The sequence below is a fragment of the Bos indicus genome, chromosome 28 (assembly GCF_029378745.1).
Source record: "Bos indicus isolate NIAB-ARS_2022 breed Sahiwal x Tharparkar chromosome 28, NIAB-ARS_B.indTharparkar_mat_pri_1.0, whole genome shotgun sequence".
In the NCBI taxonomy this organism is placed as follows: Eukaryota; Metazoa; Chordata; class Mammalia; order Artiodactyla; family Bovidae; genus Bos; species Bos indicus.
Window position 1 is genome coordinate 8,328,340 of NC_091787.1, and position 17,655 is coordinate 8,345,994.

At 40.8% G+C, this 17,655-nt stretch overlaps 1 protein-coding gene across 3 annotated transcripts in view; it reads right to left on the bottom strand.

Moving 5' to 3' along the window:
* Window positions 1-17,655, bottom strand: part of B3GALNT2 (beta-1,3-N-acetylgalactosaminyltransferase 2) — a 66,053-nt gene that overhangs the window by 7,264 nt on the left and 41,134 nt on the right. For 2 of the 3 annotated variants that reach the window (XM_019953904.2, XM_019953905.2), the window contains exons 6-8: window positions 6,722-6,832; window positions 4,074-4,152; window positions 149-332 (exon numbers count right to left, since the gene is read on the bottom strand). In XM_019953904.2, coding sequence (XP_019809463.2) covers window positions 149-332; window positions 4,074-4,152; window positions 6,722-6,832 — 374 coding nt within the window. The remainder of the gene's footprint in view (window positions 1-148; window positions 333-4,073; window positions 4,153-6,721; window positions 6,833-17,655) is intronic. The other variant, XM_070781854.1, reaches the window with a different exon arrangement.

Sequence of the window (17,655 nt, forward strand, 5' to 3'; positions counted from 1 at the left end):
AACTAGGGGATGACTGATCACACCACAGGTACTCAGGGCTCTTAGGTAGGTTGTTTAAAAAAATCTCAGTGGTTTGATGTTATTGATAAACTGCTTCTACATCAAAAGAAAAATAAAACAACACCTACCCAACATTTTTATAACATACCATCTATAGAAGTTCAGTAATTTTGCAGGAACATTTCGATAAGTGTCGACAACATCCACAAACACAATGTCGTCATAGAGGCTGCTTTCTTCCTTTAGTAAGGCATCCTCCTCGTGGAGATTATGTATATGATCAAGAAGTCTTCGAGGGCGAGAATGAAGGGTTTTTAAAAGAGCATCGCCTTCTAAAAGGAGAGAGGGGGTTTCAGGATGGGGAGCATGTGTACACCCGTGGCGGATTCATGTTGATGTATGGCAAAACCAATACAATATTGTAAAGTAATTAACCTCCAATTAAAATAAAAAAAAATAAAGTCAAAAAAAATAATAGAAAATAAAAATAAATAGAGTTGGAAAAAAGAGCTACTGCAAGCTTAAGACCTAGAACTTGTAACATTATCACACTAATTCTCCTCCCAAGGCAACCTAACAGAAAACATTTGTTAGGGATTTTGAGGGAGGGAAACCAGGACTCCCACACACTGTTGGTGGGAGGATAAACTGAGGGGCTCACTGTGGGGAGCAATTCCGCAACACCTGGTTAGGCTGAAGGTGTCCGACTGTGTGCCTCACTAAGTCCAATTGTAGGTACGTTCCCAGAGACGTTATTTCACACGGTCACAAGGGTATTTATGGCAGCACGTTTGTGACAGTGATAAATGGAACCAGTCTAAATGCCTACCAATAAGAATGGCTAAATCATGGTATATTCACATAATGGGATACAGCAGTTAAACAAATTAACCTGCAGAGCAGCACTACTCACAACAGCCAAGACAGGGGAACAACCTAATGTCCACTGACAGATGAATGGGTAAAGATACGGTACATATATACAGTGCAACACTGCTCAGCACAGAAAAGAATGATACAGCCATCTGCAGCCACATGGATGGACCTATCATTCTAAGTGAGGTAAGAAAGCAAGGGACAGATTCCACACAGTATCACTTATATGTAGGCTCTAAAAAACAGTACAAATGAAATTATTTACAAAACAGAAACATTCACAGACACAGAAAACAGACCTGTGGTTGCCAAGAGGGAAAGGGAGGAGAGCAGGATAGACCGGGAGTTTGGGGTTAGCAGATGCAAACTATGTATATAGAGAATAGATACACAACAAGGTCCTACTGGGTAGCACAAGGAACTGTACTCCATATCCTGCGATAAACCACAATGGAAGGGAATATGAAAATGAAGCACATATGTATACACACACACACACACACACATATATATCTAACTGAAACTTTCTGTACAGCAGAAATTAACACATTATAAATCAACTATACTTCAATAAAATATATTTTTAAAAAATCAACCTGATCTTGGATGTTAATAGGAACAGCACTAAAAAATAATGCTGAGTGAAAAAACATATTTTGCTGATTGCTATATATACTACAGGTATAAATTATGAGATACTTTAATCAAAGCTGTACGTTATAGGAGAAAGTAGGATAGTAAGACTGGGAAGGATGCACGCGAGCTTTAGGACACTGGTGTCCGCTCCGAGGGGAGCAGGAGGAGCAGGGGTGGGAAGTCCTAGGAGGGAGGGGCTTCTACTGTATCTGAAATGCTTCATTTCTCCAAAAAAAAAGCAAATATGAAAACATGTAAACATTTATTAGTTCTAAGCAACAAGGACACGAGTGTTTCTTAATAGCACTGTTTCTGGATTATCTGTGCTATTCCATAATAAAAATGATTACCAATGTGCTTAAAAGACAGTTTAATTACCATCTCACAAGCTAATGAATCATTTGTCACATTTGTGCATGGACTGTCCTCAAATAAGGCAGCAATTCTTTCACTGGCACAGGATTTTGTCAACTTAGAAAATTAGAAAATCTCTGAAAAATGACAAATGGGTGGCTGAGCGGTGGGGGAAGGAAACTGAGAAGTAACTTAGTGCTCCGCTCTGTAACTGCAGACAGACTGCAGTGCGGGCTGAAGACCTGTTCTGATTTCCGCCTCTGCCACTGTCTGTGGGATACTGGACACACTGCATGTTTCTGGGCCTCAGCATTCTCATCTGTAAAAGGGGGAGCTGGACTAAGTCTGTGGTTCTCAGGAATGCTTATGGAATACAGATTTCTAAGCCCCAGGCCTAGAGAGCCAGCGGGGCCCAGGAATCTGTATTTCTAACCTGTGACTTCCTGTAACTTTGATGTAGGTGGACTACAAACGACCCTTTGAGAAGCACGGGCCTAAATGATCCTGGGTCCCTTCTCAATTCTTACTGTAACATCCTGTCACTTTAAAGGTAAGGATAAATATACACAATTTAACACTTGAAGGAAAGTATAAGTGTATAAAATTATGGCAATAGGAAAATGGTTGGTAACAAGAGCAGAAATTAAATACAGGCTTTTTCAGTAACAGATTGTACACTCTGGCTTATATTGCATATATCTGGAAACTGAGTATACTATCTGTTTTAAATCTGACCATCTGTCTAGGTGCTATCTACAAGAATCATACAGTTTACACCCTCTCAAACGTTAGAGGCATCAAATCCATCTAGCAAGCTTGTTAAAATACAGGTATCTGAGCTCCAATCCTGAAGATTCTTAACTTTCTAACCTGAGGCAGGGCCCAGCCAGAGATGCTAACGCCCAACAAAATTTGAGAATTTGTGTACCACGTGATTCTTAAGAAAACAGCACAAAAATTCTCAATTAAAAAAAAAAATCATAGTCAGCTTTTCAGATATATCCAGAACATGAGAAGTAAAATCTATTCATTCTAATTCCTTTACCCTAAAATTGAGATAGTTCTCTCTTGTCTGAAAGGCATTTTTCTCACCCGAATCTTAATCCTTTGGCCTCAGAGAGAAAATTTAAGATAAACAGTTGTTCAAGACACAGTAGCTGCTCCCTGTAGAAGAGTTCAGTGCCAGAAGTCTAAAGGGCCCCTCAAGGTTTTTAAGTCCCCTGACAGTACAGAGTTGACATAACCGGCACAAGAAAGCAAGCTGCAAGACATTAAGTCAGATGGTGTGTACACCTGTAGCCGCCCCCAAGTGTGAGCTGCTTTATGAACCTGGCCTCCTGACCTGAGTTTTCCCCAGGGGGCCCATTAGCTAGTCTCTGGTGAGCTAAGTTGATACCACCCCTGGCAGAGTGTTCTCATAGTTTTATGAACAATCTCTGGACTAAAATTAAGGATCCCTAAACTTTACATCTCGATGTTTAATGGCAAGTTTGTGGGCAAAACCTAGGTACCTATTCTGACTTTCCCTTAGGGGTGGTGTAAATACTGTGCGGGAACACTGTATAAATAAAGATGCTACCGGAAAAGAGAAGGCGCCACGGCCATTCCCATCTTCAAACTACATACAGTGCCTCAAATAGAGGGTTCTGTCCCATCCTCAGTCCTGCACATTAAAGGAGTCCCCCTGAGGAACTGCCTCTCAGAATATGGACTCTGCTTCACCTCAGGGTGACTTCAGGGTGACTTCAGGGGAGCTGGGTCCAAATTCTTTCATAGGAATCCCTGATCCACAGAGCTGAGAAATCAGACAGGACCACCACTGGGCACCTTTGTTCTGTAAGTGATGCTCAGGACAAGTGACCACCACCAACAGCATCTACAATGGCTGTTCTTAGGGGTCACTAATGCAGAATTCTCAGAAGTTCACAAATGGTATTTCCAGAAGCATCACTGAAGACATGGCGACTCCTTTTTGAGGGTGATAGAAACGGTCTGGAATTAGTGGAGATGATAGCAGAATGAAGGATATACTAAAAAGTATGGAATCAAACACTTGAAAAGGATAAGCTATATGGTATATGAATTATTTGTCAATAAAAACTTTTTAATAACTAAAAAAAAAAAAAAGATTACCTTTCATGACTAAAGTATGAAGATGAAGTAGGTGAGATTCAGTATGCTTTTCAACTTCCAACCAGCTGACTTACCCTGAATGGTATAAATAAAACCTCCTGCAACTCCCTCCACACCTTCCATGAATTCATGAGGCAAGGCACCCTCCCCAGTCTGAAAGAAACGAGAACAGAAGTGCTTGATGCTTCATGGCTAAAAATACATTCCTTACACTTGAAAACTGATTTTGCAAAATTCATAATGGCACATGAATCCACCTAAGATGCTATCAGGATATCAGCATTCTACTTTTGCTGTTGTCGTCTAATTACTACAATGTCCAAGATAGGTATACCCAAGAATCTCCAGACTGGTGTTCAGAATTCCAGCTTACACAGAATCACATATTCTTGAACTTGCTACCAACATTATTACCAAAACCAACTTTATTTTACATCCTCAAACACCCACACTTAAAAATAAAATCACGATCACGTACTTGGAGAATGGCCGTGAGTTCAAATACACCAGGCGCATTTTACAGTGTCTGCTACCATACAGTGAAAAGCCCTCTAAGCCAACGGTTGAACCAGAGGAGCCCTGATGACTAATGACGTTGAAGGTGCCCAGAGATGATTGTGCCAACAGCCGACAACAGTCCTGTCTACCTCTCAGCTTTGGAGGAGCTGCTGTTTTTAGAGACATGCCTCTTTTCACCTCACAGGTTACCCGAGGCCCTTCCTTGAAGTGAGGGGCTTCACCTCTGGGTATTACACCCCAACTTAACTCGTCTCCCAGCTGCTGCAGGCTGGATCAGACCGTCAGTCAAGCCTCAACACCTTGACTACATTTTTTCTACATACTCACCCAATCAAGGGGCCTTACTGCCTGCCTAGTCCTTTTTTGAACAGATCCTTCTAGCAGAGCTCTACTGTACAAAGTAATGTTTTAAGGCCAGTGGACACACAAGTGTTCTGGGGTGACTGAGGTAAATCACCATTTAATTCAGAATATAATTTGTAGCTGAATGTGGAGAAAATCTCTAGAGGTGAATGCTACAGATTCCAACTTTGTAGCTCCACAAAAGACTGCACACTTTTTTTTGGAGGTGGGGGAAGAGTTGGTTTTTTCTTCTTTTTAAAAACTACACACTATACAGTTTGGGCTTGTTTAGAACTGGACAGCACTTTATTAACTTCTATCTAAAATGTCACATCTTGGCTTTTATTTTGCTTTTGAAAATTTTCTGAGGTTATTACTTGCTGGCAAGGGAGAAAGGCTTAGGAAAACTTCCAGCTCTGTGCATTTATGATGAAAACCTTTATTTGCACATGGGTTCCTTAGAACAGGCTCCTAAGCAATCAGTTTTGTTTTGTTTTTTTTTTCCAGTTAACTGAGTATTTAAGCTCCCGTTAACCCTCCACAAGGCTTCCTGGTGGCTCGGATGGTAAAGAACCTGCCTGCAATGCAGGCGACCCAGGTTCAATCCTGTGTCGAGAAGATCCCCTGGAGAAGGGAATGGGTACCCACTCCAGTATTCTTGCCTGGAGAATTCCACGGATAGAGGAGCCTGGTGGGATACAGTCCATGGGATCACATGACTGAGCTTTCACAGCCCTCCACAACCATATTCATTCCCAAAGCAGATCATGTGAATCTTTACCTTAAATCTAGCCCAAAACTCAGAAGTAAACTGATTTCCTTTTATGCAATCAACTGAATAGTATAGAATTCTGTCATGTTTTGCATATTTAAGTTTCACACACAGAGAAGGAGACAAGAAATTCAAGGTACTTGCTTTGAAAATAAGGAAAAAACCCTACAAATCCATAAAACACTGTATATTAAATGAAGGACTTTTCATAATCAAGGATGAAATCCTAAACATGGCCTCCAAGGCTAAGGCTGTAATTACACCTGAATGCGTGGGTCTGTCTGTTTAATGTCTGTCTTCCTCACTGGACTGTAAATCCCCCTGTGGGACAGTTACGGGTCTCCCAAGATTGTGCTTGCCTCACAATGAGTATGCAAAAATGCTTTCTGAATGTACAACAAACCTCACGATTTTCATTTCAAATTCAAGGATTAATTTATGTGAATAAGGTTAATTAATGAAATGTACTAACCCTGTGAATTTAAATGCCAAGTGCTTTCCTAATCATTAGGCCAGAATTCAAGGAGAACAATTCTATGACCACACCACACCGTCACTTATTTATTTAAAGTTCATCGTTTTAAGTCTGCTCACACCTTTTTATCATCCTGCACTTTGAGAAATCTACCTGTTTTAATTTTAAGAAAATTTGGCAAATGAAAAATAAAAACCACAAAGCCCAGCAATATAAATGACAGTGAACAGTCAATCTTACTTTCTAATACTTTTGTCTACAGTATTGTAACTGACATCATACAGTTAGGTGAGACTGAATACTCTACTACTGAGTAAGTGAACTTAAAAAGATGTTCACCTAAAAACTAACACGAAATAAAACATCATACTTCCTAAAATTGCACTAATCTTAAGGCAAACTGTCTATGAAGGTTGAAGCTATAAAATCACAGAACATTTGAGTTTTTCGTCTTTTATTATCGTGACTCAACAACACTTTCTATTACATATGTTCTAAAACATAAGATTCATTGTTCCATATGAGTTGGTGTAAAAGTAAACTTAAAAACATTTTAAGATTTTAAAAAATGCTAAGGTATGCGAAACAACCTTAAATAAAAAGGAAGGACTTACTGTAACAACTCTGAGAACTCCTCCTCCATCGTTAACCGTCACTTTGTGGAGATTCCTTGACACGAGGCCTTGGAGGTCTTGGCTCTCCCACACGATTGTACCTTCAAAGCTCTTTTGTAGAAAGATGAACACAGAGTCAGTTTCTTTATTGCTGTCATTTAGGTCTTCAGTAAGTTTCCAGGGAAAGGTTTATTTTTCTAAGACACATCAGTTAAAACTTCTATTGTGCACTCCAACACACCAATAGTAACATTTTAGTATATATCTTGGAGTCTTTTTACACACATCTAAATCAACATTTTCAAAGACCTATTTCTGACAGTTTTACATGCTGCTGTTCTGTCATTTCCCACTGCATCAAAGGCATTTCCTTCTGTGACTTCAGCTGTTACGACTGCTCTTTTTCAAGGGCTTGTACCAATGCCACGGAGTGAATGCATCCTGAGTCACTTCAACATGTCCCTACTGGCACACATTTCAGTTCAGTTCAGTTCAGTCGCTCAAGTCGTGTCCGACTCCTTGCGACCTCATGCACTACAGCACACCAGGCCTCCCCTGTCCATCACCAACTCCCGGAGTTCACTCAAGCTCACATCCATCGAGTTGGTGATGCCATCCAGCAATCTCATCCTCTGTCATCCCCTTCTCCTCCCGACCCCAATCCCTCCCAGCATCAGAGGCTTTTCCAATGAGTCAAATCTTTGTATGAGGTGGCCAAAGTACTGGAGTTTCAGCTTTAGCATCATTCCTTCCAAAGAAATCCCAGGGCTGATCTCCTTTAGGATGGACTGGTTGGATCTCCTTGCAGTCCAAGGGACTCTCAAGAGTCTTCTCCAACACCACAGTTCAAAAGCATCAGTTCTTCGGCACTCAGCTTTCTTCACAGTCCAACTCTCACATCCATACATGACCACTGGAAAATCTATAGCCTTGACTAAATGGACCTTTGTTGGCAAAGTAATGTCTCTGCTTTTGAATATGCTATCTAGGTTGGTCATAACTTTCCTTCCAAGGAGTAAGCATCTTTTAATTTCATGGCTGCAGTCACCATCTGCAGTGATTTTGGAGCCCAGAAAAATAAAGTTTGACACTGTTTCCACTGTTTCCCTATCTATTTGCCATGAAGTGATGGGACCAGATGCCATGATCTTCGTTTTCTGAATGTTGAGCTTTAAGCCAACTTTTTCACTCTCCTCTTTCACTTTCATCAAGAGGCTTTTTAGTTCCTCTTCACTTTCTGCCATAAGGGTGGTGTCATCTGCATATCTGAAGTTAGTGTTATTTCTCCCGGCAATCTTGATTCCAGCTTGTGCTTCTTCCGGCCCAGTGTTTCTCATGATGTACTCTGCATATAAGTTAAATAAGTAGGGTGACAATATACAGCCTTGACGTACTCCTTTTCCTATTTGGAACCAGTCTGTTGTTCCATGTCTAGTTCTAACTGTTGCTTCCTGACCTGCATACAGGTTTCTCAAGGGGCAGGTCAGGTGGTCTGGTATTCCCACCTCTTTCAGAATTTTCCACAGTTTATTGTGATCCACACAGTCAAAGGCTTTGGCATAGTCAATAAAGCAGAAGTAGATGTTTTTCTGGAACTCTCTTGCTTTTTCCATGATCCAGCGGATGTTGGCAATTTGATCTCTGGTTCCTCTGCCTTTTCTAAAACCAGCTTGAACATCTGGAAGTTCAAGGTTCACGTACTGCTGAAGCCTGGCTTGGAGAATTTTGAGCATTACTTTACTAGCATGTGAGATGAGTGCAATTGTGCGGTAGTTTCAGCATTCTTTGGCATTGCCTTTCTTTGGGACTGGAATGAAAACTGACCTTTTCCAGTCCTGTGGCCACTGTTGAGTTTTCCAAATGTGCTGGTATATTGAGTGCAGCACTTTCACAGCATCATCTTTCAGGATTTGAAAGAGCTCAACTGGAATTCCATCACCTCCACTAGCTTTGTTCGTAGTGATGCTTTCTAAGGCCCACTTGACTTCACATTCCAGGATGTCTGGCTCTAGGTGAGTAATCACACCATCGTGATTATCTTGGTCGATCTTTTTTGTACAGTTCTTCTGTGTATTCTTGCCACTTCTTCTTAGTATCTTCTGCTTCTGTTAGGTCCATACCATTTCTGTCCTTTATCGAGCCCATCTTTGCATGAAATGTTCCCTTGGTATCTCTAATTTTCTAGAAGAGAGCTCTACAGGAGATGGCAAGAGTGAACGTCAACATTGTAGGAATCAGCGAACTAAAATGGACTGGAATGGGTGAATTTAACTCAGATGACCATTATATCTACTACTGTGGGCAGGAATCCCTTAGAAGAAATGGAGTAGCCATCATGGTCAACAAAGGAGTCCAAAATGCAGTACTTGGATGCAATCTCAAAAATGACAGAATGATCTTTGTTCGTTTCCAAGGCAAACCATTCAATATCACAGTAATCCAAGTCTATGCCCCAACCAGTAATGCTGAAGAAGCTGAAGTTGAACGATTCTATGAAGACCTACAGGATCTTTTAGAATTAACACCCCAAAAAACGTCCTTTGCATTATAGGGGACTGGAATGCGAAAGTAGGAAGTCAAGAAACACCTGGAGTAATAGGCAAATTTGGCCTTGGATACGGAATGAAGCAGGGCAAAGACTAATAGAGTTTTGCCAAGAAAATGCACTGGTCATAACAAACACCCTCTTCCAACAACACAAGAGAAGACTCTACACATGGACATCACCAGATGGTCAACACCGAAATCAGACTGATTATATTCTTTGCAACCAAAGATGGAGAAGCTCTATACAGTCAGCAAAAATAAGACTGGGAGCTAACTGTGACTCAGATCATGAACTCCTTATTGCCAAATTCAGACTTAAATTGAAGAAAGTAGGGAAAACCACTAGACCATTCAGGTATGACCTAAATCAAATCCCTTATGATTATACAGTGGAAGTGAGAAACAGATTTAAGAGACTAGATCTGATAGATAGAGTGCCTGATGAACTATGGATGGAGGTTCGTGACATTGTATAGGAGACGGGGATCAAGACCATCCCCATGGAAAAGAAATGCAAAAAAGCAAAATGGCTGTCTGGGGAGGCCTTACAAATAGCTGTGAAAAAAAGAGAAGCGAAAAGCAAAGGAGAAAAGGAAAGATATTAGCATCTGAATGCAGAGTTCCAAAGAATAGCAAGAAGAGATAAGAAAGCCTTCCTCAGCGATCAATGCAAAGAAATAGAGAAAAACAACAGAATGGGAAAGACTAGAGATCTCTTCAAGAAAATTAGAGATACCAAGGCATACATTTAGACCCGACTTCCCTGGTGGCTCAGATGGTAAAGTGTCTGCCTGCAATATGGGAGACCCAGGTTCGATCCCTGGGGTGGGAAGATCTCCTGGAGAAGGAAATGGCAACCTACTCCAGTATTCCTGCCTGGAGAATCCCAGGGACGGAGGAGCCTGGTAGGCTACAGTCCATGGGGTCGCAAAGAGTCGGACACGACTGAGCGACTTCACTTCACTTCAAATACCTACTAAAGCAATGTGAGGCGTGTTCTAGTGTAAATGTTTATTTTCCCCAATAAATCTGTTTTCTTTTGTTTTTTAAAATAAATCCCAATTTTCTGTATGACACAGGGAACCCAAAGCTGGTGCCCTGTGACAACGAGAGGGGTGGGATGGGTTTTAAAGTTTTAAGAGGGAGGAGATGTGTGTACCTATGGCTGATTCATGTTGATGAAAGACAGAAACAATCACAATACTGTAAAGTAATTATTCTCCAACTAAAGAGATGAAATTACGAGGACAGTAACAGAGATATTTTATATGCATTTCGGCACACACTGCCAAATTGCCTGTCATTAGCAATTTATAAGAATGCCTGGTTTCACTCTCCTTTTCCCAGTATGGGATATTAGTAAAAGAAGAGAAGTTTGAGCTAATTTAGTAGATTTAAAGAAATGATTTTTTAATTGGCGTTTCTTTTGATTTTTGGGAGGGGTGCCACGTGGCATGTGGGATCTAGTTCCCTGACCACGGATTGAACCTGCACCCTCTGCAATGGAAGCACGGAGTTTTAACCACTGGACCGCCAGGGAAATCCCTGTTCCTTCTGATTTTTAATGATGTGTATCAATTATACCATCTCTTCTGGGAAGTGCCTTGTCATGCTTCTTTACCATTTAACCACTGAGTTTTATATATTTCTTATTACTCTGTATGAACTTGTAATAAATTACCTTAATCCTGTAATATTTTATATACTATTTTTCCAGAATTGTTTGCCGCTTCATATTACAGGTTTCTTTGTTTTTTCTTTCTTTGGCCATGCCAGAAGGCCTGTGGGATCTCAGTTCCCCAACCAGGGGTTGAACCTGGGCCACCACAGTGAAAACGCCGAATCCTCACCACTGGACCGCCAGGGGATTCCCGGGTTTTTTTTTTTTTTTTTAATCCATAACTTTTATCTTGTCAAATCAGACAAACTTTTCCTTAGTAATTATTAGCAATAAAATTGGAACTTAGAAGTTATGCTCCCGTCCCTCTTTTGAATTCTAGTATCGTCTAATCTCTCTACAGTTCCTGTTTTTAGTATCTGTGCATGGCTGGCTCCTCAGTACTGCCCAGGTCTCAGCTCCACGGTAGTCTCAGGAAGGCTTTCTCTAGAGACTGGACAGAAGGCAGCCAACTCCCAACTTCTATCACGTCAGCCCGTCTTCTTTTCTTAATATTTATTTATTTGGCTGCACCGGGTCCTAGTTGTGGCACGTGAACTCTTAGCTGCAGCCTGTGGGATCCAGTTCCCTGACCAGGGATGAACCCAGGCCCCCGCATCACAACTGTGATCTGGTCTTAGCTATTGGACCGTCAGGGAAGTCCCCAGCCTGTCTTATTTTCTTAAACCACTTACCACTCTTGACATTTATTTTTCTATTGCCCATCTAACTGCTCCTCCCGCTGGACTGCAAGCAGAACAGCAGTGATCTTGTCTGTCTTATCAGCCAGCATTAGAATGCCTGATACCAGGCGTTACTCAAATAAGGAGCTCAATGACACTGAACTCAAAAGCAAGTAGAATTCTGGTATACAACAGGACATAAAAGATACAGGTTTAGCATCCTAAAAATATTTTATGTATTAAAATTAAAAGATAAAGTACTTTATAGTAATGTTTCATTCAACCAGCATTATAAGGGAACTAGACAGAACTGAACCTGTCCCATAAGCTAGGGCAACGATTTACAAGCTTTTTTTTTAAAAAAAAAAAAAGACCATAAAACTTCTCTACCACAAAAGATAAGAACATTGAAAGAATCTGGATTCCTTGGGCAGTGTGTCATTTTATATTTTGCAAATGTATCCTTAAATTTCATTATCTGTGAAACTCCTGGTGTGCATTGCAGAGCCCTAGGGCTCCTCAGAGCAGACTCTGCAGACATAACCTGTGTCATCATTTCCCAGCCTTTACAGAGGAGAAGATGAGGCCTATGTAAAAGGGCTGTTTGAGGATCAGTGATAAAGCATATACTGCACAATGCATTGCCTTTTTAAAGGATTCCATTTCCTCATCTTACAAATAGCTCCTGCTCACTTCTACATTTCCCCTGGGAGACCTCAGCTCTTTATTAAACTTGATGTTCATTAACCTCGATCCTTTCTGTAAAAACAAGAAAATGTTCTCACACATAGATAATGTACACAGAAGCAAAAATTTTTAAAAGACTAGGAAGAGGACTTCCCTGGTGGCCCACTGGTTGAGAATCTGCCTTCCAAAGCAGGGGACGCGGGTTTGATCTCTGCTTGGAGAACTAAGATCCCACGTGCCACGGAGCAACGAAGCCTGCACACTGCAGCTGTGGAAGCCCGCATGCTCTAGGGCCCGTGTGCCACAACTAAGACCCTGTGCAGTTAAACAAAAAGACTGTGAAGAAATACACCAACCATGCTGTACAACAGATGGGTGGCATCATATTCTTTTAACTTTTCCGTATTTTTGTCAAGTTTTCAACAGTGAACAAGTATTACTTTCAAACATTTTCATATTTTTATAATCAGGAAAATTTTTCTGGTAACTAAACATGTATATAAAACTAAATTTGGGGTCAATCTTATTTCAGACATGAGCCATTATTTAAACTTTTGAATGTCTACTATGTACCAGGCTGTGGGCTATGTATTTGAAGATTAAAAGAAAAAAAGAAATAGCCACATCTTTAAGTAAGCATAGTATGTCATAACATGCTCAATGACAAAGGAAAGTCACTGGTGACGTCAGTCAGAACTTCAACGACTAGGAGAGCTGAGCTTAAAGGAGTTTGAGACCAGAAAAATAGGGAGGAGGCAGATAAAATAACAAATGAAAGGGGAGACTTGAAACAGCACTAAATATTCAGAAAAATGTTAAGTAGTGAGTGCACTACTGGTAAAGCACAAGGCTGAGGAAAGAGAGCAAAAGATAGGCTGAGGCCTGCTCTGTCTGCTCTAGCAGAGTCTGTTCTTTACCAAAGGCAGTGGGAAGCACAGAAGGTTACAAGTACAAGAGTCACACAATCATATTTGCAGTTTTAGAAAGGTCACGCCAGTCTCAGAGAGGCAACAGAGTAGAAGTTGGTAGGGAGAGTGGTAACTGAGTTATTTCAAAAATCCAGGTGAGAATAAGCAAACACCTATCTTAGGAATTAAGACTGCTGAGAAACTGATGAACTCACAAATAAATGTGAAGATATTCCATGATCATTGATTGGAAGAATTAAAAATGTTAAAATGTCGATACTGTTCAGTGCTGCTGCTGCCGCCAAGTCGCTTCAGTCGTCAGTGCAATCCCTATCAAAATCCCAACAGCATTTCTCACAGAAATAGAACAAACAATCCTAAAGTTTGTAAGGACTCAGGAAAGATCTTGAATAGCCAAAGCAATCTAGAGAAAGAAGAACAAAATTGGAGGCATCACGCTTCCTGATTTCAAACTATATGACAAAGCTATAGTAATCAAAACAGTGTAGCACTGACATTAAAAACAGACACATAGCTCAACAGAGCAGAACAGAGCTCAGAACTAAACCTGCACATACACAGTCACTTAATTCACAACGAAGGGATGAAGAATATACAACGGGAAAAGGACGGTCTTTTCTTTTTTTATTTGGTTAAATAATAAACACTGGTATGGATGAAGCACAAGCTGGAATCAAGATTGCCAGGAGAAATATCAGTAACCTCAGATATGCAGATGACACCACCCTTATGGCAGAAAGTGAAGAAGAACTAAAGACTCTTGATGAAAGTGAAAGAGGAGAATGGAAAAGTTGGCTTAAAGCTCAACATTCAGAAAACTAAGATCATGGCATCCGGTCCCATCACTTCATGGCAAATAGATGGGGAAACAATGGAAACAGTGAGAGACTTTAATTTTTTTGGGCTCCAGAATCACTGCAGATGGTGACTGCAGCCATGAAACTAAAAGACGCTTACTACTTAGAAGGAAAGTTATGACCAACCTAAGCATATTAAAAAGCAGAGACATTACTTTGTCAACAAATGTCTGTCTAGTCAAGGCTGTGGTCTTTCCAGTGGTCATGTATGGATATGAGAATTGGACTACAAAGAAAGCTGAGCGCCAAAGAATTGATGCTTTTGAACTGTGGTGTTGGAGAAGACTCTTGAGAGTCCCTTGGATTGCAAGCAGATCCAACCAGTCCATCCTAAAGGACATCAGTCCTGGGTGTTCATTGGAAGGACTGATGTTGAAACTGAAACTCCAATACTTTGGGTCACCTGATGTGAGGAACTGACTCATTTGAAAAGACCCTGATGTTGGGAAAGATTGAAGGTGGGAGGAGAAGGTGATGACAGAGGATGAGATGGTTGGATGCCATCACTGACTCAATGGACATGAGTTTGAGTAAACTCTGGGAGTTGGTGATGGACAGGGAGGCCTGGCGTGCTACAGTCCAATGGGTCGCAAAGAGTCAAACACAACTGAGCGACTGAACTGAACAAACATTTATTTCTCATAATTCTGGAGGCTGCAAAGTCCAAAATAAAGTCACCAGCACATTAAGGTGTCTGATAAGAGCCAGCTTCCTGATTCCAAGGTAGCTAGGACAGTCTTTCTTTAAAAAAAATGTTTAGGTCGTGCCATGCGGCATGCATGTTCTTTGTTTCCTGACCAGGGACTGAACCGGAGCTCCCTGCACTGGGAGTGTGGAGTCTTAACCACTCTGAACTCGGCAAGTGCCAAAAGGAATATCATTGTACTAACTTACGCTGCACACAAAAATCAACTCAAAAAGATTAAGAACTTGAACCTGAGACCTGAACCCATGAAACTCCTATAAGAAAACAGGCAGTGAGATACTTGCCATCGGCCTTAGGTATGAGTTTTTGAATTTGACACGAAAGCAAAGGCAAAAATAAACAGGCAGGACTACATCCAACTAAATAGCTCTAGACAGCAAAGGAAACTATCAACAAAATGAAAAGACAACCTACCAAATGAGAGAAAGTACTGGCAAATCATAAAATATATAAGCACCCACACACAAAAACCCAAAGAATCCAAATTAAAGAAAGGGCAGAGTATCTGACATTTTTCCAAAGAAGACATTCAAATGGCCAACAGGTACACGAAAAGGTGCTCAACATTACCCAATCATAAGGGAAATGCAAATCAGAATCACAGTAAAATATAACCTCATACATGTTAGAATGGCTAGTATCAAAAAGACAAAATATAACAAATGTTGCTAATGTGTAGAAAAGGGAACCCTTGGGTACTGTAGGTGGGAATGTAAATTGGTGCAACCATTGTGAAAAAAGGTTTGAACTATTATATAATCCAACAATTCCACTTCTGGGTATCTATTCAAAAGAAATGAAAATACTAACTCAAAAAGATGCATGTGCCCTCATGTTCACTGCAGCTTTATTTATAACAGCTAAGACATGTAGGCAACCTAAGTGTCCATCAAGGGATGAACGGATAAAGAAGATAAGGTATTTGTATACAATGGAATATCATTCAGCCATAAAAAAAGAATAAGTCTTGTCATTTGCAACAACAGGAATAAATCCCGAGGGCATTATGCTAAGTGATTTCATCTCATTTATCTTAAACAAACAAAAACAACCGGAACTCATAAATACAGAGAATATATGGGTGGCTGCTAGAGGTGGGGGGTGGGAGGTAGCTAAAACAGGTGAAGGTGATCAAAAGGTGCAAACTTCCAGTTACAAAAAAAGAAGTCTCAGGATGTAATGAACAGCACAGTGACTACAGTTAATAATACTGTGTTGCATATTTAAAAGTTGCTAAGACAGATTCTTGCCCTTGAAATCCCATGGACAGGGAAGCCTGAGGGGCTACAGTCCATGGGGTCACAGAGTTGGACATGACTTACTAAACACCAAGGCAGATCTTAAAAATTCTCATCACAAGAAATGTTTATAACTCTGTCTGGTGATGGATATTAACTAGACTTGCATTGATCATTTTGTAACATATATAAATATTGAATCATTATACTACATACTTTAATAAAATGAAAGTCAGTTATATTTCGATTAAAAAATAAATTTAAAGAGACTGCCCTCTGAGTTGAACTAATTAAATCCTTATAGTAAAGAAAAAAATGTTCCTAGTAACTGGGAAGAGCTCTAAGGTTGAAGCTTAATTAGTAAAATCAATACCTTATAACACTAAAGGAAAGCTGGTTTCAGAGAGAATTCTGGCACTGCAGCAATGTCTAAGGGGAGAAAGATACAATAACCGGAAGGTATGAAGTCTTCTGGTCACATCCCACCTGAATGAGAAAGTTATCAAAAACACTCACCTCCCACTGCTGTAACCAAATTCAACTCCCAAACTAATGGTTCAGATTGTCTTTTAGGTGCCTTGACATACCAGGAGGAAGTTACCAGTTAGTGGCCTTAAGCATTCAAACCACCTTAATGTGCTGCTGCTGCTGCTAAGTCGCTTCAGTCGTGTTCGACTGTGTGTGACCCCACAGATGGCAGCCCACCAGGCTCCCCCGTCCCTGGGATTCTCCAGGCAAGAACACTGGAGTGGGTTGCCCTTTCCTTCTCCAATGCGTGAAAGTGAAAAGTCAAAGAGAAGTCACTCAGTCGTGTCCGACTCTTAGTGACCTCATGAACTGCAGGTCCTCTGTCCATGGGATTTTTTCAGGCAAGAGTACTGGAGTAGGGTGCCATCGCCTTCTCCACTTTAATGTGCTAACACCCATTAAAGATGAATCAACAGACACTCTGGTTTATATATTCTACAAGGTCAACGACAGGACTTGAAAGCTAAGTCCTAAACTCTTTGACTATATGAGGCTGCTTTTGGTTAATCATAAGTCTTTCTCCTGGAAACAACCACGTCTTCCCCTTGGAATATATCACGATCTTCTAAAACTTTAACACTGATAAAATTTGGAAGGACTAATACCAAATATGTTTCAGTTCAGTTCAGTCGCTCAGTTGTGTCTGACTCTGTGACCCCATGAACCACAGCACGCCAGGCCTCCCTGTCCATCACCAACTCCCGGAGTTTACCCAAACTCATGTCCATTGAGTTGGTGATGCCATCCAACCACCTTATCCTCTGTCGACCCCTTCTCCTCCTGCCTTCAATCTTTCCCAGCATCAGGAGCTTTTCCAGTGAGTCAGCTTTCTGCATCAAGTGGCCAAAGTATTGGAGTTTCAGCTTCAACATCAGTCCTTCCAATGAACACCCAGGGCTGATCTCCTTTAGGATGGACTGGTTGGATCTCCTTGTGGTCCAAGGGACTCTCAAGTCTTGTCCAACACCACAGTTCAAGAGCATCAATTCTTCTATGCTCAGCTTTCTTTATAGAATGTTTCTATGAAGACCTATAAGACCTTTTAGAACTAACACCCCCAAAATGATGTCCTTTTCATTATAGGGGACTGGAATGCGAAAGT